Source organism: Gopherus flavomarginatus, chromosome 5, assembly GCF_025201925.1.
Source record: "Gopherus flavomarginatus isolate rGopFla2 chromosome 5, rGopFla2.mat.asm, whole genome shotgun sequence".
Classification (NCBI taxonomy): Eukaryota; Metazoa; Chordata; order Testudines; family Testudinidae; genus Gopherus; species Gopherus flavomarginatus.
This window is the reverse complement of record NC_066621.1, coordinates 54,824,474-54,848,861: the sequence shown is the minus strand read 5'-3', so window position 1 is coordinate 54,848,861 and position 24,388 is coordinate 54,824,474. Positions and strand designations below refer to the sequence as shown.

The 24,388-nt window shown below is 39.6% G+C and overlaps 1 protein-coding gene across 7 annotated transcripts in view; it reads right to left on the bottom strand.

The window, feature by feature from the left end:
• The window catches only part of ABCC8 (ATP binding cassette subfamily C member 8), a 141,912-nt gene extending 124,025 nt beyond the window's left edge, over positions 1-17,887 (bottom strand). For 5 of the 7 annotated variants that reach the window (XM_050955789.1, XM_050955790.1, XM_050955793.1 and 2 more), the window contains exons 1-5: positions 17,581-17,887; positions 15,203-15,344; positions 11,811-11,932; positions 3,118-3,284; positions 622-864 (exon numbers count right to left, since the gene is read on the bottom strand). In XM_050955789.1, the coding sequence (XP_050811746.1) occupies positions 622-864; positions 3,118-3,284; positions 11,811-11,932; positions 15,203-15,344; positions 17,581-17,824 (918 nt within the window). In that variant the 5' untranslated portion in view covers positions 17,825-17,887. Of the gene's footprint in view, positions 1-621; positions 865-3,117; positions 3,285-5,480; positions 5,527-11,810; positions 11,933-15,202; positions 15,345-17,580 lie in introns of those variants that run through there. The other 2 variants (XM_050955794.1, XM_050955795.1) reach the window with 2 other exon arrangements.
• Between the last annotated feature and the right edge of the window lie 6,501 nt (positions 17,888-24,388).

The following is a 24,388-nucleotide window of genomic DNA, read 5'->3' as shown; positions in this document are numbered from 1 at the left end:
GTTCCTGTTCTCCATTGAGTTCAAGCCTGGAATGCTGCTTTGTCCTTAAACAGGCTGCACACAACTGGGGAGGGAGTCTCCTTACTACGTCTTATACCACTGCACACATACATATAAGGGGCAGGTAGTGGTCTTATGTGAAGACCACCAAGCTAGTTCATTTCAGGCTCAATCCTGAATTCTCTCTCAGGAAAACTCCCACTGATCTCAATAAAAATTAGCCTATAAAGTCCCTGTAAGATTAGTCAAACTTATTTTAGGTTCTTATTAAGAGAAAAATTAACCATCCTCACAAAAGTATAATCCACAGTTGTATAAACAATTACATTTCTATAATTGTACCTGCAAACCAAACATTTGCACATTCAAATAGCAATTTACATGCACATCTGGTCATAATCATGCACAACCACCACTGTAAACACAAAAAGTGCACATGCAAATTAGGCACTCAGCTGCATGCTTGATTTAATGCAAACCAGGCTCTTAATACCTAGCATGTTTCCACTTTACATTTTTATATGAATGTGTACTATCAAAAAAGTAATGAGGTATTTTAAGCAATGTGTAAACACCACAAAATTTGTAGATAATCTGAATCGCCTTTTTTCCCCCTCATACCTTTTGTGCTTCAAAAGCCTCATTAAGGCGAATGTAATTTGTCAGAGCTCTCATGGCGATAGGCAGCTTGCCTATGGCTTTCAAGTCTATTGGCTTTTTATGGGCGGTCTTGATGAATGTATTCATCCACCAGTATGTTCCTTTGGACAGCAGATTCACAAAGGGCTGTAGGAACCGAACTCCAAGATCCTGAAGATCCTCGGGTGGCTTAACTTCTTTGGGGGTTTTGAAGAAAACATATCTCTGAAATCCAAAAATCCCACCAAGAATCACATCAAGTGCATGGAAAAGAAAAAGACAAATCTGTGTGGAAGGGGATACTAAGATAATAGAAATGCTTGTCATTGTTTAGGAGGAGTGGCTGAGATTTGCAAATAGACTAATGAAATTAGGCTCCCAACTCCTATTGAATTTCAGTCAAATTTGGGCACCTAATTTCTGTAACTTACTTTGAAAATTCCAGCCTAAAAAGGAGAAAGGATTCAAGCCCTGAAGGAAGCCCACACAAAGATTATATTTTGCCTGTGAATTTAATCCTCCACTGGGGAAATATATTAAAGCTCAGTGAATATTTACAATATTTTGTTAAAATCTACACTGAAGATTCTTCTGTCCAGTGCTGCAAACTGCACAGTACAACACACCCTCATCTCCTGCAAACTTTCATAGAGAACCATTAAAATTAGACTGCGCATGACACTAGCAAATATTTCCATTGACTTAAATGGGAGAAAGATCAAGCCCCTAGACTACGATGTTTCATGCTGCAAGGATCAAAGTTCTTGTACAATATACCATATTTAAGACTATCCTGTAGTACTATCACTATTACTAGGGAGTTCTGCTCAGACAAAGATGACATGACATGGCCCATCATTTGCTCCTACAATATATATTAACATGGAATTTAATATACTGTAGTGTTGTAGTTAATTATGTAAAGCCATATTGATTAAAATTTTATTTTTAATTAAATCCCATGCAACCCAGCAAAATCAACAAGGTTGAATGGGTATAAGTGAGAAGAGAATTTAGTCCATGTATTTCAGGTTTTTCCCTTCTCTCTAACAACATAGATATATGCAGACGGGTAAATCTATTAAGCAGCTCCATTCAGGGCTTGAAATGACAGAGTTGGTGGCCTGAAGCTTCCTTCCATCACATTCAGCAACAATAATTCTGTATTTATAAATAAGCATTATTTAACCTGATTTCAGTTTGTTGCTGCAATTTATTTTCTTCCCAGAAAATAGCCATGTCTGGGAAAAAGGGAAAATGACCTTTCACTACCTGCTTTCTACTTCCATTTCTAATAAGGATTTTACTGGTGATTCTGTCCAGTGATCATTTAATATAACTTTCACTCCTGACTGCTGTGGAGGGATTTTTTTCCAACAAAGCAATAAGAGTGACAAACTGAACATTCTATGCAATCTTGATTAAAAACTACAATCTCTTGTGTACAATCTCTGCTTCTGAACTGTTTGCCTTCAATCATTCATATTCTTAGTTGTCAGAAGAGAGGCACTTCATGCCTCAAAGCTTGGAATATGCTATATTATTAGTTAGTTCAAGTCACATGTAAAAAGTAACATCTTAATTATTTACTCTAAAGAAATATGAAACTGAAAAAAACAACACTAAGCAATGGTCATTTCAGTGGCTCATTTTGTAGTCTCCCTTGTGGCCCCAACATTTCCTAGCTAATTAAATCTCATTAGATTACAAAATTTTATTAAAAGAACCATATTTAAAAGCAAGGTCCTGTTGGTATCACAGCTGAGTCTCATTATTCCATGAGCTGTCAGTTGTCAATTGTGAGATTATTATTTAACTTCCCATAGTCTGATCTACACTGTATGTTCTCTTGAATGTCTATGAGCAGGCAACTTTTCCCTAATGCCTAGTTTAATTCAGCGCTGTGTGCACTGGGTGAGGGAAGTGATAAGGCGTTTTGGATTGTATTTCATGGAGCAATCTCCAAAGCCATTTATTTATAGGGATTCTGATTGTGGCCATAGCAAAGAGGAAATAATCAGAGGACTAAAGTTGCTCTAGCACAATGATAATAAAGTAATAATAATAATAATAATTAATAATAAAATCACATTGTGTGTGCTCTTAGAGACAGGAAAACAACAGATACTCTGTGTGGGTGTCACTGACTATGTTTTCGGATAGAACGGACTATCCATTTCACTGTATCTTTCCCTTTATGAAGATTAATGATTTCTGAAGATTGAAGTTGTCAGTCATATAAGAAACATCTTTTAAAAACAAAATGGATGAAATTCATTCTGAGTTGTCAATACAGTAGAGTCAAAGGAGATGGTAATAAAGATGAATTTGGTTTAATTACATTACTCAGGTGTTTGGTTTTCAAATAGGTCTCTATTTCAGACTGATTTATTTTTTTTTATTTTTTTTTTACATTATGCAGCCAGATAAAAGAAAAGGAAGAAACAGAAATTAGAATTACCTGGAAATTTAACTTACCCTCACCCTGATGACATTAATTTCTACAGCTAGTAGCATTCCATATAGAATAACCAGAAGTCCCGTGAGGCAAAATCGAAGCTGAGAAAATCCAACCCCATTATCACAGAACTTTACAAATTTGATAGTTTTGGTTATAAAAGCTAAGGTCCAGTAGAACAGCAAGGCTGCCAATAAATAAATAAATAAATACAACAAACATTAGTCAACATTGATTGTGGAAAACTTATTTTAGATAAAACTAGAAGACTTTGTTAAACGATTACGCAGAAGGGAAATGACAAGCATGCACGAAACTAGGCAGCGCTCTTTCTCCTGTCAAAATGACAATGCAACCAATTCAGTTTCCAAGAATGTGAATAATAGGATGAAGTTTGGGTCTGATCCCGCTCCCATTACATTGAGACCACGGAAAGTCTTGCAGAAGGATCTTCTGGTGGAAATTTCCACCTGCTTGTAAACCTATGCCCACATCAGTCCCTCCAAGGGACTGGTGCTGTTTCAGTGGGGGAGGCCAAGGGTTCCAACTCCAAAGCTTTTGGATTCTGGGGAATCCACAGAGTTTGGTCTGGATGTTGACCTAGATATTCTGCTTTCCTTACCTGTGCAGAACTCTACTTGATGTTAAAGATAAAAGCCACCAAACAGACCTGAGAGCAAAATTTCACCCTAAAATTGCTGCTTTCCTCGGTGAGTATGTACTATACAAATTTCACACAACATAGAATACACAAGCAAATAAAAAGAGAATGGCGCTGAAGTAGGAAATCATAACTTTTGTAGAGTATTGATTTTCACAGAGCATTTTCTATTCAAGTGTACTCAGATGGCAGCCATCTATAGACAAATCATTCCACCAAGGGGCTCTGGTGACATTGAAACCCCAATCTGGAGTTTATTTCATGTCATTCACCATATCATGAGACAGCTCCTATGGAAGTAGTCTCACTAGTGTCAATTATCTAATCATTAACTGAGTAGGATGAGCCGGGAGTTGACCCCAAATTTGGTTTTACGTATTTAATAATATCAGATTGGATTGTTCACTCTGACAGTAGAACAGTATGGGGAGGGAAATGTTGAGAGTATCTGTTTGCAGCATTTTCTCCAATTCTCCTCTTACAAGGCTGGTTTGTCACCACCCCAGGGAGAATCAACTGTGAGGTTTACTTAAAGCTGGATGGTCCCAAGAGGATCCATGTAAAACTTAACCAATCCACAGGAAGACAAGGCACTCTTAGATATCACAGAAATGAAAGAAGGATGGAGACTCAGGTCCATCTGATCACATTTTCTGTGGAGGAGTGAGATCTATGTTTGGAGAGTCCTCTGCATTAACACAACCTGGTGGTGAGATCTGGCCCATGATCTGCAATCCCACTTTCACTGAAGTAAATGACAAAACACCCATATATTTCAATGGGAGCAGCTGTAACACTATAGGAGTCCCCATTGTGGCACCTTTAGTGTTTAAATTAATGCTACAAGACAATGGAAGCATGGCATTTCATCAAGACAGAACTTCCATGGGCTACAATTAATTATCAAAGATTAACGAATAGCTATTACAAGCGAATGACTGCTGTCAGGGAAACCTGATCTTCCTGTAATAGGAACAGGACAAATTGTAAGAAAAAAGCCCATATATGGTCAGATCTTCAGGACTAGCCTTTGGTAACTAGTGAAACTCAGGGCAGAATGGGATGGGAGGGCCATGTGTTTCTCTTGTTTATAGGATCAGATAACCCTTTCCCTGAAGCCCCACACTGGCTTCCCAACTCTTACTGAATCAAGTTCAGTCTCTTGCTCAACTTCAGGGCTCTGCGTATAATCTCACCCTTGCCTCCATCTCTGCTGCTCTTTCTGGCTACTCTTCCTCTTGGTTCAATTCTCTCTCTTTAATGATCCCTCCACTCACTCCCACCTGCTTATCTCTTTCAAGTTGATCTCTACACTTGGAAAATCTCCTACTCCTTGTCTGCCATGTGTCCCTGTCTTTCCTCTTTCAAATCCACTTCTTTCTGCAATACTTCCTACCTTGTTCTACTCTTCACTTCCTCGCTTCATCTGCTCCCTCTTTTTTTGTCTAATTTATCTCACATTGTAATCCCTTTGGGGCTGAGAATGTAACTTACTCAATATTTTAAAAGCATTATATAACTGTAGAGTGTTATATAAATCATCAACTGTGGGCACTCCTTTTAAAAAAATTATAGAAATATTAATTTAAAGTATCTGGTATCAGCAAACAAGGCCATTCTTCTTTTGGGAATTAAAGTACAAGTCTATCTGACCAATTTTCCTAATTACAGGATTCATTTTACAAAGCTTGCTTCTTGCCAAGTAAAAAGCTTGTATTTTACCTGAGTAGGTCAGCTGTGTAGTCTTAGAAGGTTCTAACCCTAACATCCTGAGATAATAGGTTGTACAAACACATGGTAAGAAACAGTCGCTGCCACTAAGAACTTGCAATCTAAATAGACAAGACACAGAGAGTGGGAGAAAGAGTGTTAATGATCCCCATTTTATATGTGGGGAAATAAGGCAGAGGGTATGTCTACACTGCAATTAGACACCCGTGGCTGGTCTGTGCCAACTGACTTGGGCTCATGGGGCTCAGGCTCAGGGGCTATTTAACTGCAGGGTAGACATTTGGGCTTAGGCTGCAGCCTGAGCTCTGGAACCCCGTGCCCCTTCACAGGGTCCCACAGCCTGGGCTCCAGCATGAGCCTGAATATCTACACTGCAGTTAAACAGCCCCTGAGCCCAAGCCTTGTGAGCCTGAGTCATCTGGCACGGGCCAGCAGTGGGTTTTTAATTGCAGTGTAGACATACCCAGAGAGATGAAATTACTTGCTTAAGATCACACAGGAAATCTGTAGCAGAGCTGGGAACTGAACCCAGTCCAGCGCCTTAACCACAAGACCATCTTTTCTCTTTATTCTTCCTCTTTCTAAACTCATTTCTTCTTTGTTCACATTTTCTCACATCTTCGTCTGTTGGTTCATCCATTTGCTGAATGCCCAAAATTCCTGCTGCTGAGTTACAGGGAGTTGCGTGAGAGCAACATGCCCATGAGATCTGCAAAACCAGGCATTGAAGTAAGCAGGGATTAATGAAATGCACAGTGTCTGTTTAGAGACAAGTCCTGTGCATTGTTTAAGGGAAATAGGAAGGATGTTCCATTTTACAAGACAATAATCTAATTCTGAGAGAATAAATTATGAGTAACAGCCAAGTAGCGATAGTAATTAGTGAACCAGATTACTGTCAGGGACAGTGAATCAGCCCTTCTATGAATACAAGTGAACTAGTACTCTATTAATAAAATACTTTCCCCCATTCCTTCCCAACTTAATGCTCCCTACCTGGAAAACTCCAAATGCCATCCAAGTCTTATCCCTATCTTTAAGCCTGATTTTTAAATCTGTAAAGACAAATATGTGTTTTTGTAGCTGTTAAACATAATGATCAGATACTACAATTCTGTTATGTAGTCTATAATACTGAGAAAAGAAAGAAAGGCTTTTCAATTTACAAATAACATACCTAATATTTTTCAAAACAAGACAGAATACATTTATGAATGTGGCACTCCAATTTGTGCTATTAAAGCTGTATCCCTATTGTGTTCCCATTCTGCAACACAATTTAGACAGCAACCAAATTTGGCCTGATTAGTTTCCTATGGACCTTATATTCCTACTGGCAACATCAGTTTTTCTATAGATTTCAGTAGACTTTGGATCAAGCTCTATAAAACCCAGTTCCTCTAGGAACTATTTGCAAATTTAGGGGACTCTGCACGGGTATAAAGGTCCATTCATGGGGATCCTAATGCAGAACTGGGGCTTTATTTATTTCACAAGGGATTAAATTAGATTGGTTTGGTAAATTTATCAGTGAAAGATACTTCTTTCAGTTACTTTTCCGGTACACCCATTCTAAAACTTATCATAAGCTTAATTTTTTTTACCTGGTTCCCAAATAATTTGTTCACACTAAGGACTGTAAAGATATATTACTTCATATCCATGTTGCAATGTAGGAGTTTGATACTTAAGTAAATCAATAATTTCAAACATCTCCTCTTTATGTGCTCATCTGCATAAAATCGTCATTATTATCTAGCCTCACTCTGTCAACCTATGCTGTTATAATTAAAACTGAAAGTAGGACAACCGTCTAAGATCTGCCAATGATAAATTTTTAAAGATCTCCTCTCTGTATACTCATCTGCACAAATTCATTTCTTCAACTATCTCAATAGGATGCAGTAGTGATAGCAAAAAAACCCCAACCTCCCCCCCCCCCCCGCATCACTTGACAGGAAAGTGATCTAGCAATTTGATTATCTTTTGGTCTATTAACTGTTTAGAATCCAATTTTCAAAAAAGCCTCTTGACTATCAATTATAACTGGGTACCTAACTCCCTTAGGCTCCTTTGAAAACCAAAGCTTCAATGCTTTATTAATTATGATGATTATTACTAGTCAAGTATTTCCAGATGCCTCCCATGGGAACTGTGTGCTAGGTACTGCACAAAACCACAATGTAAGATCCCTTTGGGGATGGGATTATGTATAAAATGGCTAACTAGCTGCACTACATTCTCAGTGATTTAACAGAGGGAATGTGGAAACAGTGCTGCATTATTAAACACTGCATTATACAATATGAAAAAAAAATCACTGTGACTGAATTTCTTCTATCACTGTAACCAGCTGGCAGTGCTTGCGTGAAACACCCCATCTTGCTAGCAGATGTCTAGCCTGACAGGAAAAAGGGAAATGGGATCTGCTGACTCACCAAAGCAGGTGGCTCATTACCTGAGATGGGTCTAAGGGATGTAGAGAGATTATCTAGAGTGTGGGCCCAGCAGTCCTGGGAGAGGAAACCTAGGGCAGCCAGCCTGGGGAGAATATTTGAACTCATTTTTATATTATTATCTCTGTTGTTTGCTTTACCAATTAATCAAACCTTAGGAAGCGAGAGGAGTTTGTGCTTTACATACTATGTGGACTACATTTGTAGGGCAGGTAAGCAATAGTGCCTGTTTCTAATTATATACATTTTAATATGATTATCAGTGAAATAAAGGCTCTGGACCAAATCCTGCCTTTGTTCACATCTGTAAAGCCCCACTGCCTTTAATAGTTTGCACAGATGCAACTGAGTAGGATTTGACCCTAATAGATGGGAATCAGATTTAGAAAACAAACAAACAAAAATACTATGCCTACTGTACACTTAAGACCTGATCCTGTAGTGTGAAGAACATTCAAGGAAGTGGGAGAGCTGCAAGCACATGTTGAGACAATGCGACATCCTGGGCTTGCTATCTCCACTGATCCTGCATGAGCACCTCCTCTGAAATGTATTTCCCTTACTCACCCCACTAAATCACTGGATAACTTTGGGCAGGAACAGGCCCTACATTCAAAAGTCTCAATGGCAGTTTGTCAAATAAAGATTCTAGAGCCATCATACAGAGAAAGATTGTTGTGGCATATATATGTAGGGAACACAGTGCATGGAGTTGTGAACCAATCTCTGACTAGCCTCTCTCTCTGTGCTTCAGGCTAGACAGAGATGAAGAAAAGCAGGTTCTTTGATTAAATTTCAGAATAATTTAAAATAAACAAAAGCGTTATACTAGCTGCTATCCATTTCTGGTGCTCTGGAAAAAACACCTTTATTTAGTGCAGGTCTTGGCTTGGCCAACAGAAAGAAAATAATTTCAGCCTTTTAAGATGATACTGAATAAAATATTGCAGTGATTGCTGAGCTCTTTCTAGACATCACGGATGGACAGTACTAAGAGTAAGGCAGAGCTCCAGACAGTCTATGGATTTTCTCCCAAGGTGCATACTGTTGAAAATTTCCCACTGACATTAATTAGGACGGCAGGATCCAGCATGCAGCACTGAGGATTGAGCTTCGCCATGTCATTGTGGCATCCAGACTATTGCTCACCCCTTTGGGTTTGTGTGTGTCTTTAATTGTACTTCTGCCAGGGACCTTCAAGATGTTCAGCTTTTAGAACACTAACTAGATATTACCCACCATTCCTCCCAAACACCCCTTACACACTTTTAAAAGACAAAATTGCATCATCTGACCATTTTGCAAAGGCCATGGAAAAACAGGTGTAATAAATGAGGCTCTCACAACTGCATCCCATTGTAAGCAGAACTTACCATGGAATTACATAGGGAATCAAGCTTAAAAATGAATGGGATATGGATTTGAGTTATTGCTAGCAAAAGATCAAGATGGCAGTTTAAAGCACTTAACTCCTACAAACTTCCCTCTCCATCCTCTGTACTTCCAGCTTTCCTCTCTGATCTCCGGTACCATTAAAAAAAAAAGTTAGGTAGTTTTTACAGATTTCTTTCTTCCTCCCTCCTCCCTAGGGTGACCAGATGTCCCGATTTTATAGGGACAGTCCCTATATTTGGGGCTTTGTCTTATATAGAGTCCTATTACCCCTACCCCCATCCCAATTTTTCACACTTGCTGTCTGGTCACCCGACTCCTCCCACAACAATGGAGCTTACGTAGGAGAAAATCTATTTTAATGTGATGCTGAACAGTACAACCTACTCCACGTGCTGCTTATGAGTGTCATGTGGCTCCACTGCTAAGACCTGACTGCAGGTTGTGTACACAAAAGGGCTAAACAAATAAATGAAACAGAGGATGTTATATATTTAAGCCACTTTTAAAAAAATAAGAAACTAGTAATTTTAGATGCCCAACTTGAGATACCTTAAAAGGGCTAAGGATGGTATCCCTAGCCTCTGTATTGCCAGAAGCTGGGAAATGGGCAAGGGATGGATCACTTGATGATTACCTATTGTGTTCATTCCCTGGCACTGGTCACTGTTGGAAAACAGGATACTGGGCTAGATGGACCTCTGGTCTGACCAGTATGGCTGTTTTTATGTTCTTTTTTCCCCTCCATAGGGGAGGGTGCTTAGACACCTTTCCGGCACTTCAAGTTGGGCATCCAAATTTTTGAGGAAACCAAAATTGCTAGTCACATCTAAAAAATCTTGGTCTGTGTTTTTGGCCTTTACTTTAACCAGCAAATCAACCTTTCCATGGGTTTCAATGCTGAACTGACTGTTGCTTCACTTCTTTTCATGTGGTTGTGCGTTACTTCCCTTAGTGCTATTCTAATGATGAAGAAACACTGAATGTGCTCTTCGGTCAGTTCACAGTGCACCTTTCTATTAGAGTCCTGGTTGGAAAAACCTACTCCAAGGATTTGCAGCTGATACCTAACTGTGTTATTTAAATTACAAGGGACTCTCAGATTTTCAGTACCCCCGAAACACTGCTATAATGAAATGGAATTTTAGATAGAAAAAATCTGCCACGATAAAAGAAGAACTTGCTAAGATTAAATGAAAACTGAAATGATAGCTACTGAGCTGCATTCTGGGGAAGTGCCATCTCAGATGAATTTTTTCTGTAATATTTTCAAGACTTATGAGAAGTCACCAATTGACAATTTGCCTCCTATGATATAGAAAAAAGGTAATTCACAGCCCCAGACAGTTCATATTAACATCTCTATTAAAGAAGAAGAAATCCTTCTCCTACTACTTTTTTGCATTATAACAGACTAACTCCAGTGGAAATAGCTCATCTGTTCCTGGCATGGAAGAAGCAAAATGCATTAAAAAAATACCTGTAAAACACAATCATAGTAATCAGATACACAAAATGCAAGCTCTTCAGCATGAAAACCATGTTGTGGAAAAAAGTGTAAAGAATTAGAACTCACAGAGACCTTGCTGGGACACTGTGTAGGAGTGCACTCCTACTTCTGTGCTTTCAGCCATAGCAGGGGGCCAGGAAATGTGTAAATACGTAGTGAGCACTTTCAAACCTCTTGTAGTCTGAGATTAATTTATCACACCTACACCTTTTCCAAGTGGGATTTCTTTGAAATCCACTGCTATACTTCATATAATGCACCCTACAGTAGTGTCTTTTCTGTAGCTACTTAGACTTTGCATGTACCCTTGTTTTCACAGTAAGATACACTATTACTGTAACACTTGGGCCTTATACAATACTTCCTCTTCAAAAGATCTGAAAGCAGTTTACAAAGGAGAATTTTACTGACAAGGAAACTGAGGCACAGAGAGGTTAAAATTCTGAAGGTCGTTGTCAGAACCAATTTCCCCTGATTCCTCCCACATTTCAGGCTGCACCCACTTTTATATTGTTTAAAACACTTTTAGATGCTTTACAGTTTTATATATTAGTTTTATATTACACATTACACTAAGTAAGCTGGTTTAGCTAGCACCTGGGCTTTTGAGACTACATCTGTAACAACTGCAATTCTCTTCTACTATCTAAGGTAAAAAAACACATGGCCCAATTCATCCGAGAAAATTCCACAGAGTCAACACTATGCACCTCACAGAAGTTGAATGTGTTGGAAAGCTTAGGTTGCATAAAAATAGCATATATCATTTAAACTGAAGTTTGATAATGGGAACCAGTAGAACAAAACATAGCTTAATTTTATCTGATAAGCAAGCAAAAACCTAGCCGAATGAGTGTATGAGGAGTTACTGCCAGAACCTGTCAGACCTTAGTTACAGAATTAACAGATAACACAAGAGCAACATATTCACACATCCACAGCTTTCTGTATTGTGGAACATACCTATTAATAACTTTGGAAAATTTGATGTTTCGATGTTATGGTAGTAAACAACAGATGTGATGGCTGCCAAGAATGCCATACCAGCTGGCATGTACAGGTGCAAATGACGGGATTCTGAAACCCTTAAAAATAAAAATAAAAAATTATATATACACATACATACACAGCCACTCAACCCTAAACAAAGCTTAATCACATATTTAAGTATACACTGGTTTAATTGTCAGTTATTCACCTCTCTTGTTACTTACCATTAGACTTGGCAGAATTTGAGTCTTCTTTAATAATTGACAGATAATTAAAATGTTTAAAACATTTTTTATTTTTAACCATTTACATTTTCACAATTGTGCAAAATTATAGGCTTAACACATTTATTTTTTTTATCCATTTAAATTTTCACAGTTGTGGGAAATTATGGAAGAAGGTCAGAAAATTATTTAATAGATTCAAAAAGTTAAAACTTCATAACCATTCAAACACATTGTCAAAAATCATGTCAAAATATACAATGCAAACATCCTTAAATCCCCAAACTTTAAAAAGTTCTCAAGCAGCATTTTTCTTACTTTGCTTATCAGAAAATTTCAGTGATCATCTATAGAAATATTTTGTGTCAGGTTGTGTGTGTACAGTGAAATTGTACAAATTCTACCTCATTCCATTTTCAACAATTAAAATCAACAATCAAACAAATCAGCCCACCCAAATAATCAGGGAATTACAATATGCCTTGAAGACACAGTCCTGCATTGCAGGTAAGGCAGAATTGAACCGAGGGTGCAGTTTACTCTTCAATGCCTGGTCAGCCATTTCTGCCGGCTGGCAGATAGTTGTATGAGGGACGGAGAAAACTTGTTCACCTTAGCCTCCAATGATAGAACAAGAAGCAATGGGCTTAAACTGCAGCAAGGGAGATTTAGGATGGACATTAGGAAAAAGTTCCTAACTGTCAGGGTAGTTAAACACTGGAAGAAAATTGCCTAGGGAGGTTGTGGAATCTCCATCTCTGGAGATATTTAAGAGTAGGTTAGATAAATGTCTATCAGGGATGGTCTAGACAGTATTTGGTCCTGCCATGAGGGCAGGGGACTGGACTCGATGACCTCTCGAGGTCTCTTCCAGTCCTAGAGTCTATGAATCTATGAGCTATAACCCAATTTTCTCTTTTCCCCATAAGGTAGTAAGGACAAAGCAGCCCCTCTGCTCCCCAGAAAGCAAAGGCTACAATTCAGCCTGGCTCGTTTCTGAGCCACTCAAAGTGAGGGTGGGGACATGCAGGGTGAGAAGTCTGTGAACAATCCAGGAGTGGGAGAGTCAGGAGAATGTATACCTTCGTCCCCCAGCCTAATGGAAAAGCCAGTTGAGAATGAATGTTTCTCTGGCTTCCTCTGCCCCTCCCTTATATAGGGAATCGAGAGGCAGTGGAGGGTATGTATTTGGGGTAGGGGTGGGGTGGAAAGAGCTGCACTGTCAGAGAGCTGAAAGCATTACAGAAGTCGCTGGAGCTGAGTGCGCAAAGGATCTGTCCTCCAAGAGATTACTCAGGGCTTGGGGGTTGAACCACTGCTCATTCCTTGGGTCTGCGCATGGGGAACGCAAATCCTGCCCTCAAAGGGATAATCGGGGGAAACCCCCACACATTGACATAAGTGAAGTCACATGTGCAACCTTTGCCCTAAATGCTTTGATTAATTACAAGTAACCACTATTGGTTACAGGAAGACTTATATGTGGATACCTTAGTGTCACTAAATTTATAAATAAGGGCAGATTTTTATACAACAGATAGAATTCCAACAGTGAGAAGCCAATATTTTAGGGATCACATATTTTTACACAGATTTCCACAGCGTTCTTCTGTCATTCCATGTTTTAGTAGATAATGCTGTAGGGAGTAGGAGGTATTTTGCTATAACTCACAAACAGAAGCAAGCTACAGGAATTCTACTATATAAGCATATCACTAAGCCATTTTTACAACACAGTAGCACGGGTCTATTGCTGGTTGTCAAAGCCCGACTACTATCAAGAGGGCTTTTAACAGCAAGATTTGTTTTGATTTTAGGAAGATGATGAGTCTCTTCGCTACAGGAACAAAATCTGTTTTTATTCACAGAACAACTTGCTAAGCTGCCGAGTGCTCCAGAGACATGATTGTGGGCTGGCAGTCCTCCAGTATAGCTAGGAACTTTGACTCTCATAAGGATGCACTTATTATTCAATAGCAGTGTTCTGGGCCAGTTTAAGAATAACCTTAAAGAGGGCAATATTCTGCTTCAAGTCCCCACATCCTTATAATTAAAAACTAAAATCAGTATTAGAAAAGCTCTAAAATGTCTTTTGGGTGCTGAGGGATTTCCTATTTAATGTATACTTAAGAGGAGACAACATATATAATAAAATAATAATAAAAATGGGCAAAACTGATACAGAGAGATATAATTCCATTAAACTAGGGTTACTGCTATGCAATCCATGATGTTTATACATATATACTCTCTGCCTCTTAGGGTAAAGAAAACAAAATAACTAGTGGTATCATAAAGTACTCTTGGGATTCATATGACCTGCTTTATTCAGAAAATTTCTCTCATATTTTATTACATATGTTTATTACATAAACTCTTATGCCAAATTTCAGGTCACAGGTAAAGGACTGGTAGAATTAAATAAGAATATATATGCTAGTATATTTGTCTACTCCTAACCTTGTTCCCAATGAATGGATAAAGTCAAACACACATTGATTTCAACTTGAACAGAACCAGTTTATGTTTCACTGTGTTTATATTTCAACTTTAGTAAACAGGATTTGGTCCCATCATAGTAATATGAGTAGCTCCACTCAACGCAAGAAGGCAATAGGTTTGATTCTTTTCTCTCACACACTGGTGGCAAATCAGTAGTTACCCTGTGGAGGTCAATGGAGTTACTCCAGTGTAAAACATGTGTGAGAAGGGAATCAGGTCCAATGAGCCTTTGAGGAAGGCAAGCAGAACTTGGCTCACGGAGGAATATTTCTGATCTAATCCTGTACATGGGAGTTTTGTCTGAGCAAGGACTGTGGGATCAGGTCCTTAGATGTTTCATTAAAACATCACCATCTGCTTGAATTGTCAGGATATAGCTAAGATTATCCTTTGGAATGATAGTGTCATTAAATTTAACTAAAAATGATTCAGGGGCAGGCCATTTTTGTGTGTGCACATACTTGGCAAGGTCTATGGAATTTCTGATACAAAGTCCGTAGGTTAATCACCATGAACAAAGATTACATGTTTATAACAAGCCAAATGGCTTAGATGAAAATTTAGACAGGGGAGTAGTACTTACATAGAAACCCTTCAAAAATAGTTGGTGTTATCAAGAAGAACTATGCATCCACTTACCCATCTGACACTATGCCCTCTGCTATTTCACACACCAGCACAAACAAAAGGATGAAAGTCAAGATCCAACGTAAATTGTGGCCGGGAAAATGAAGCCAAGTGCTATGATGTATATGAACTTTGGAACTCTGACTTCCCCATCCTAAATGTAAAAGCAGAATCATCATGAGAATTTTCATGCGCAACCATAACCCCACACGAGAAAATGTTCTAAACTAAAAATGTTGACCTCTTTTCTCTCTTTCATATTTAAAAGCAATAACTGAGTTGGAAAATGTTACAAGTGAGGACTCTCACTGTGTAACTACACTGTAAAAATGTGACATTGGGACTGATCTTACATTCCTGGTGCACTAAACACTTCCGAGACCTACAGTGGGTGTTTTAGTTGTGAAAAAAGTACAGCATAGGGCCCAAGTATAAAGAGAAAGAAACAGTGACACATTTAGAGCCTCATCCTATAAACACTTGCATGTTTATAACTTTATTCAAATGAATCAACCCACTCAAATCAATAAGACTACTCATGCATGTAAATTTATGCATATATTTAAGCAGTTGCAAGATTGGAGACCATGTAACAACTTTATTATGGAATATAAGCCAAAAAGCACACAGAATATATAACAATCTTCCAGTAAATTTAATAACGTGATTCCAAATAATCTCAAACAATATTTATAACCAAACTTTTAAAAAATTCCAGTATTTTTACTATAATAAAATCCTGTGCAATTAATTTTATCAATATAACTTAGAAAAAAAGCAAAAATTTCACAAAGTAATTCTTTTTTTTTTTGACAGGAATCTTTGCTCACAAATACCATTGCTTAATTTTAAAAATTAAAGCAGCAATATTTAGTTCTTAAGAAAGTTAAATACAAGAGCATAGCATGGCATTGATGCTGCCCAGATTTGTGCTTAACAGCTCCTCAAATGACTGCTTTGAGCTTTCGTGAGCAAAGGACACTCATTTTGACACATTACGTTGTGGTTTTGTGTTGTGGACAAACATTCCCCAGGAACTAGACTGACTCCTGTAACTTATAAATTTATGCAGAATTGGAACTCCTAGTTTCAGTAACAAAGTGTATTAAACCACTAGGCCACCTACTGGTAGCCTCAATATAATGTCTGGTAGTGAATTCATGCTAATAAAGCTTAAGTTTCAGTAAGTGGCTGTATTATTTGACAATATCAAATCAACTTGCTCCAAAACAGTAACTTTCTGATTTTAGCAGTAAACTTGTTCTGTTATTTCCTCAGCTTGCAAAGCTCATAGGGCAAATTTCTGAAGTCCTTATGCAGTTTCTACTCAACCTGTACACAGGGAAAACTTCCACTAACTTAATGGACTTCAAGAGGAGTTTTGCCTGCATAAAGGAAGCCAGTTCTTGTAGTCCATATGATTTTCCAAAGTCCCCTTATCACAGGCAAATCTGAGCTACATGTGTTAATGGAAGCATTCACTCTTACTAATTAACATAAAATAATAAGATTATAATAGTTGAGGGAAATGATAGCTTGATTGATAGGTCATCCTGAAGCATGCATCTAGTCAGTATTACTTTAAACATTTAACATTTTAGCTGTCTATTAGTGTTTAAACAGTTTAGTCCAGAGGCAACAAATGATTATATTGGTACAGACAGCTTGATTATTTACACTGTTTATACTGTGGCACCTCAGGAGTCTCTGATGCATTGGTAGAATATGGCTAATTCATTAAGCTGTCCTTAACGAACATTTAAGAGTGTCCTTTTCTGTCAATTAAACTGTGTTAACATTAGTAGCTTGAGTGAACATGCTGAATAAACTCAAGTGATACAGGATTTTCAGAAAAGCTCAGCAAGACCCAAGCCCTACACCTTCTGAAGTAATGGACATGCTACCTTTGATTTCAGTAGGAGCCCTTAGGCGGAGTGCTTCTGAAAACAGTGTGTGTAGCATCTTCCCATCAAGAAACTCGCTCTCTCCTTCTCCTGCCAGTCTGGAATGAGCGACTGCAAACCACCCGCTCAGAGGCGACTGGAAACAATGTCAGCCTCCTCCATCAAATGCATCCAGTCGCGATCTTTGCCCCTGACCCATGTGCCAGCGGATCAGGCCCCAGGCTAGCGCTTTGTAACTCAGGAGCGAGCGGTGGGCTCCCGGGGAATGCCCCGAGGCACACTGCAGCGGGTGGATCCATCCAGAAAGGCAAGGTGCAAGGTGAAGAGGCAGATGCTATGGCTGAAGCAAACAAGAGCGCAAAGGCTCCCTGCCTGGAGATATGGAGCAGACTAGGCGGGCTGCAGAGCTAGGGTACCGGCGAGAAAATCATAAATATCCCCCCCACTCCCCCGCGCACACCAGACGGGCCGTGCAGCCGCACTCACCTATGAAGAGGATAGGGAAGGTGATGAAGAGCAGGAAGACGTGCGGCACCACGTTGAGCGCGTCCACAAAGCAGCCGTTGTTGAGCACCCCTTTCTCCACGTTGTAGGCGGCCGAGTTATTCTCATTGCCACAGAACGCCAGGGACATGGTGGAGGAGCTGGGACGCTGCGCGCAGCGCGCAGGGGAGGGGGGCGCATCCACACACACATAGACGGCACCGGGGTTGGCCTCCCTCCCCGGCATTACCTGCGGGACATGGTGCGGAGCCCCGGCCCCCGGGGCAGAGCGCGCGCGGAGCGAGGCATGGGAGAGGCCGCGGGGGCCGCCAGCAGCTGCGCCCCAGGGGCGCGCGCGGGTCACCGTGCCGGAGAGGCGCCCTTCGGTCCGGAGCCCTTCAGACCGGCTGCCCAGTCCTAGGCCAGCAGGCGGGAGGCTGCTGTGCCCGCTCCTGGGAGGCCGCCTCGCTCCCCCGGCAGCTAGGATGGGAGCAGCTGAGGCTGCAGGACGAGCAGGCTGCAGACTACGGGAACATCTGGCAGCAGCATCGCAGACAGCGAAACAAGAGGAGGCTTCGCCCTGGCGGCCGCTCCTCGCGCGCCTCAGCCGCTGCTACTGCTGCGTGAGTGCAGCGGCAGCTCCGGCCTTAAAGGAGCCGCCTTCCTTCCTCCCCCCCCCCCCCCCGCCAAGGAGGCAGGGGCAGCAGGCTCGCCCCATTTCCACCCCCCCCGGCAAATTCCAGGGAGGCCTGGGGTCTGTGGAAAAACGGGCCTGGGTTTAGTTTGTAAACATTTTGCATGCCTGTGCTGGCGCTCTCTGGGGGAAATCTTTCAAGGCTTCTCTGCCCCAGGCCAGATTTTCTCTGGAAAAGGATAAAGAGCCCAGGAGAGATCATCCCCATCCCCACCCCTACCAAGCACTCTCAGACCCAGCCTCCCCGCGGCATTCAGATCATTTGGGGAAAGAGCTACTCATCCCCAATCTCAAGCTCAGAAAGTCAATGCACAGGGCAGGCAGGTGCTGTACCCAGCCTTTTTATTCAGGTTCTTATACTGCCCTCATCATCATGTTGCTCCATCTCTTTCCAGTGGTGCATTAAGTGACGTGGCTATGTGGTTCTTTCTCACATCCTCTTCCCAGGGGTCTCTCTTGATCCCCTCCCCCAAACCAGCTCTGCCCACGCAAGTGACTGCCTGCACACTAGCTGTTGTAATTCTGGGCACGTCCTGGAATAATACCAAAATGGATCCTGCTTTGGGGATCTGGGTGGATGTCCATTGGATATTAGGTAGAAATTACTATTGTAATTACATTTGTGTTTCACAATGGCCTTGAAATTGAACCCAGCTCCCCAGCCTTGGGAGATTAGTGCATGATTGGAGTGGTTGATGCTGCCCTGAATTAAAGTAGTAAGAGCTTGTGGGGTTCAGAATGGGATCTTATGGAATCTAGATTATCTCATGGGATTTTCCATGGAAATCCCTGAGCTATTTCACTGTAAACCTCATAGCCCTCTACTATTTTTCAGTTGTCAGCACATTTGTAAATAAGTATCAAAGAAGATCAACTTTTCATATTTTTAGCTTGAAGCAAAATGTGAGACAACTTCCAAGCTTTCAGCACTGCAATTCTTTTGTCAGGAAAGAATCTTATTTAAAAAAGAAAAGATGGTGTTTTGTGGAGGCTAATGGTGGAAGTTTCAGAGGTGACTAGAGGAAGGATACTAATTTCCTATGAAAATTAGTCATCCAAATCCCCTAAGTGGCTTTGAAAATTGCTGCCTAACATCCTGTATTTATTATCAGGAGACCACATACAGCAGCAGTGTAAGCATCCTCCTGGTGGCCTGATAGTATTGCTCATGCCTTTCCTGGAGGGATCACTTTTAAGCATGGGAGACTTCTAGGGGTAGGGAGACAAAAGACCTGTTTCTCCACTACTTTGTACAGTTGTTTATACCCATGCAAAGTGCAGGTAACACATTGCCAAATCAGAATGGGAGCATTTAAATCCAGTTTGATAGCATAAGGTGCAAGGCAGTGGAGGACCTGTACCAGAGTCTGCATTCAAGAGTTAGTTTCTTTGTTGAAATGTCCAATCAAGTTGTAAATGAATGCTAACGGAGATGGTGAATTTTGTTCTCTTTCACCGCCCCCACTCCACAAACCCTAGATAGATCAAGTTATTTCTCCTACAATCTGGAAAGAATTATTTCATTTTTTGTAATTTCTACTTTTAAATACTTGAGGCAATCAACTCCTATGGTGATAGAGATACCTAGATAGGGGAAAAGATTTGTTTTATTTTTTTTTAAATGATGTGTGTGTCACCCAGGACAATATATCTCAACCCTTTACCAAGTTTTTATAATAATGAAAACTAGAGTGGGTCCAATGATCCAGAGAGAATAATGTGAAACTAAAAGTGCCTGTATATGGAAGGAGGAAGAGGAGAGCTAAGAAGGAAGAACAAGTGGAAAAAGCTAAAATGATTGAAGTGTTGTTATAGCTGTGTTGGTCCCAGAATATGAAAGGGACAAGATGAGGGAGGTAATATCTTTTATTGGACCAACTTCTGTTGGTGAAAGAGAAAAGCTTTTGAGCTGTGGAGCCTGAATGCTTGTCTCTCTCACCAACAGAAGTTGGTCCAATAAACAATATTATCTCCCCTGCCTGGTTTCTCTCAAAAGGATTAAACAGTTCTCTCAAACTGACCCATGCAGAAAGTTCTTGAACAGTATGAGGTAGATCTTGCAAATGGATCTGTCCTGCCTGTCTTCAGAGGGGCTCTGCATAGGCACAGGGATGCAGGATGCAACAATTTGCTGGCTCTAGCTCTAATCCTTGAAAACAGACACAGAGGGACATTCCAGAGAAGGAGTTGCTGAAATGAGGAGGTTGCACCCTTATCTTGATTCTAGTAGAAACTGTTTGTCCTTGCTGTCTGACTTCAGTCACTTTGGAGTGACAAAAGAGGAAACAGTCACTCAGGCAGCTTGGATATATGATTTTTAGCATCTTACATGCTGTCAGCAAGAGCATTTCATTAATTCATTTTCTATAATAAAACAGCACTGTGTTAGCAATGCCAGGGGACCTATGCGGCTGTAATAGACTACAGATTTTATGATATTTATATACTCAACAGTTCTTGGGTTTTGTTTCTCCACCAAAATGATGACATTATTTGATTAACAGCTTTTTAACAGCTGCACCCTGGGCTCAGTACAGATTTCTAAATGAGTATAATCATATCTGAAACTGGTTTTATCGAATTTACTCCTTTGGCTATTTTATGTCTGAAATGATTCTAGATGAAATTTAAATTCTTCATCAATGGGCTTTGGATCAGGGCCTAGGTAAATGTAAAGTATCAAAATACTTGATAAAATTAAATAAAATTCTCAATAACTATTTGTGGAAGCCAAATATTTTCTCATTACAGATGGATCTGTATAAAACCCTGGATACAAACAGGGCCCAAGCAAGTAAGCAAGCAAGCAAGCAAACCAGTTGCTTGTGAGTAATTCATGCAAATAGTCACATTTTAAAAGTTGAAAAGCAAGTAAATAAAGTCATATGTATCTTGACTTGTGTTTTATGCTTCAAAATGCAACCAATACAGGATGCATTTCATCTGCAAAATCTTTTTCATTTGCACAAGAACTTAACAGTTTGGACAAGAGCTTAATCCTAAAGAGCTGGCAGATGAAATTGTGTCTATACTGGTTACATTTAGAAAGTATAAAATCTAAGCCAAATCATGTGTGTTTATTTTTCAACTTTTAAAATATATTTATTTCTATATACAAACACTTAAAATACTAAAGTCCCTGCCCTGAAGTGAAATAGAAAAATTGGCAAAGATTAGGGGAAATAAATTATCATCCCCATTTTACAGATGGAGAATGAAGGCACAGAGAGATTGAATGACCTGTTAAAGTCATGTGGGCAGTCTGTGGCAGAACTGGGAATTAAATTCAGATCTCAAGTCTTAGTCCAGTCTCTGAATCACAAGTCCATCTTCATATGCTAAAAGTATCAATCAAAATACTGTAATTCTTGAAGCATGGACATTTCACAAAATATTCTGCATCAGGGAAGTGGATGGCTCAGGAATAGGGGATTCAATATGTATCTTTTAATTGGTTTCAATCCAGCAGAGAGTAGATCACTAACATGGCTGTTTGAAGTTAGTTGCCTCAGTCCAGGTCCACACATCACAGAACCATTTCAATTAGCAGTGTATTGTCAGCCTTGAAAGAACAGCCAGGAACCTACACTCTCACCCCTAGGAAATGAGTAAGACAGAGAAGCATGGGTAAGCTTTTGTTATTGCTACCCAGCTGTACATACTCTGTAGATATATAAACAATTTCTGACTCTAGTATTGCTGGTCAGGTAACGTTTGCAATCGTTAAACTCACTTAAATATAACCCTTTTTTCTCCAGAGCCCTTCCACAGTCAATCATTTTTACTGGTAGCTAGACTGGATGAGATTCTGAATCAGAGCGGGAATTTTTAGTAAATGGTGATACATTGTAGCTACAGTTTAATTACAATAAAACATTTAACTGTTTTAAAAATAATTTAAAATATAGCATATTGTGCTTAAAAATCAAAACAACTGAAATTACTTGGCATGTTGATGTTTTATGGATGAGCCATTCAAATAAAGTCAAAATATTAGATCATGGAAGGATCGGGTACTTACCTGTATGATTCGCCAGAAAAATACTTAAAATACAGACAAACAGAACAAAACTCAGAACATATATTAAGATACTTTTTAAGTTTGCATTTTTACAGACAATGCCTCTATTTTGTCCCTGGCATAACTTCATTAAAATCAGTGGGCAGAAGTGATGAATTTGGACTAATATAATTTCTTGCTTACTATTGCATCAAGTGGTATTCTCTTCCCCCTCACAAATGGTTACAGATTCTATTATCTCCTTGGTATTTAACAGGTATCATTAATGGATATTATATAAGCATATTAGGGAAAGATAGACATCTGTAGGCCAGATTCTGAACCCTTTACTCATAATGGTGTGCAATTGTTCATGCTGGTAATCCCCTTGACTTCAGTAGGACTACTTGTGAAAATAGTTGCTCACCAGCTTGGGTCAAAAGGATTCACAGTTTAGTCCTATGATAATAACCATGGTACTCTTTGACTTCATTGGGTTTTGACTCATGCCCCAAATAGATACGTTTTTCATTTAAAGTTGACTTGCAAGTCTTTTATTGAGCCTTGTGATAATGGGAGGTTTAGCTGATGAATGCCCCAGAGGCAGAGTAAAGGAGAAGTATGGTAACTACCGGTCTCCAGAGTCCGATCTTGTGGGTTACATGAACCCTACAGTATTTACCCATGCAGTAGCTATCACCTAATATTTCTCAAAACTTCTGCACAATCTGTTTTCCCACCCTATCTTCCCTATTTCCACAATGCTATCTTTCTTCCATCTTTTCACAATTATTGCTGCAACTATTCAATAAAGGATCAGGGTCTGGACAGTAACCAGCACATTTGATAACCTGACATAAATTTTACTTGGCAAGAAATGCTACAGAGGCTGCCGAAGGGTTTGAAATTGAATTCCAAACAGGTAATGGATAACATCATACTGAAAGACAATCTTCTTTATTGGGCTTTGAATTTGTTTACCAATGATGTAAACAGGTAATGGACTTAATTGCCTTTCACAATTTAATACCTGATTGCTGAGTTTGTTTCCTACAGATCAGAAAACACAGCATTTAAATGAAAGTGTTCACTATTGCTTCCTGCCTTTTTTATTGTTCCTCGCTCCTTAATTCACCTGTGGTGTGCGGACTCCTCTCTCTTGCTTTTTCTCAGCAATGCTAAATATCAGAAGTGATTCTACAGCATAAAATCATGCATCAGAGGGTATAAATTATATGGATCATTATTCAGGCTTTAGCTTTCGTTTGCAACTTAAATACATAATTAGACACATAAATAAGTTACCTGATTTTTCAAAAGCACTGGGCAGCCACAGCTCACATTCACTTGAAAAATAAGGCCACTTATTTAAGCATCTAAATTTAGGCACCAAAGTTGGAAAAAATTAGATGTGGGATTTTGGGATGTTCAGAGGACCAAGGCCTGAGAAGAAATGATCATCTGAAACTCCTACTAATGTCATGGCATTTGCAGATGCTGAACACATCCCTTTCTGCTGTGGACTCATAGAGGCTTGATAAATATTTGATATAAAATTTATACTTTGGGAGAAATTCTTCTCTCAGATATAGGAAGTGAACAGCAGTTCATGTGAAGGGGAACTGTGTGTGAGTATCTAATGACAAATTTCCTTTCAAAAGAAGAAGGGTTCATGATCACAAATCAAAATCCTTATTGCTCAGCAGCAAAAGATGCTGTTTCATCATCTGATAGAAAATATTTGGTAACAAAACAAGTGAACTGTCAATGTAAGTGCATTGCTATTGTAACAATCCCGGATAGCCATAAAAGCATATGAACAGAGGTTAGGAGGGATGCATATTCATTCTCAATAAATAATAATTTTTTCCGTTTATATGTGAACTTCATTTAAAATGAAGAAAGGACTTACAAGTAAGTCAACCTGTTTTAGAGGGAAAAGGAAACACATGCTTTTTGTTATGGCTGATGCCACGTTATATGCATGAAGAGAGTGGGAAAGATGATCCTGTCTGAAATTTGTTATGCCTTTGGGTATTGGATCCAATTTGTGGGTGTAAATGGGCTAGAGGGCCATTCACGCCCCCTTTCCATCTGTGCATTCATGAAAGAATGAA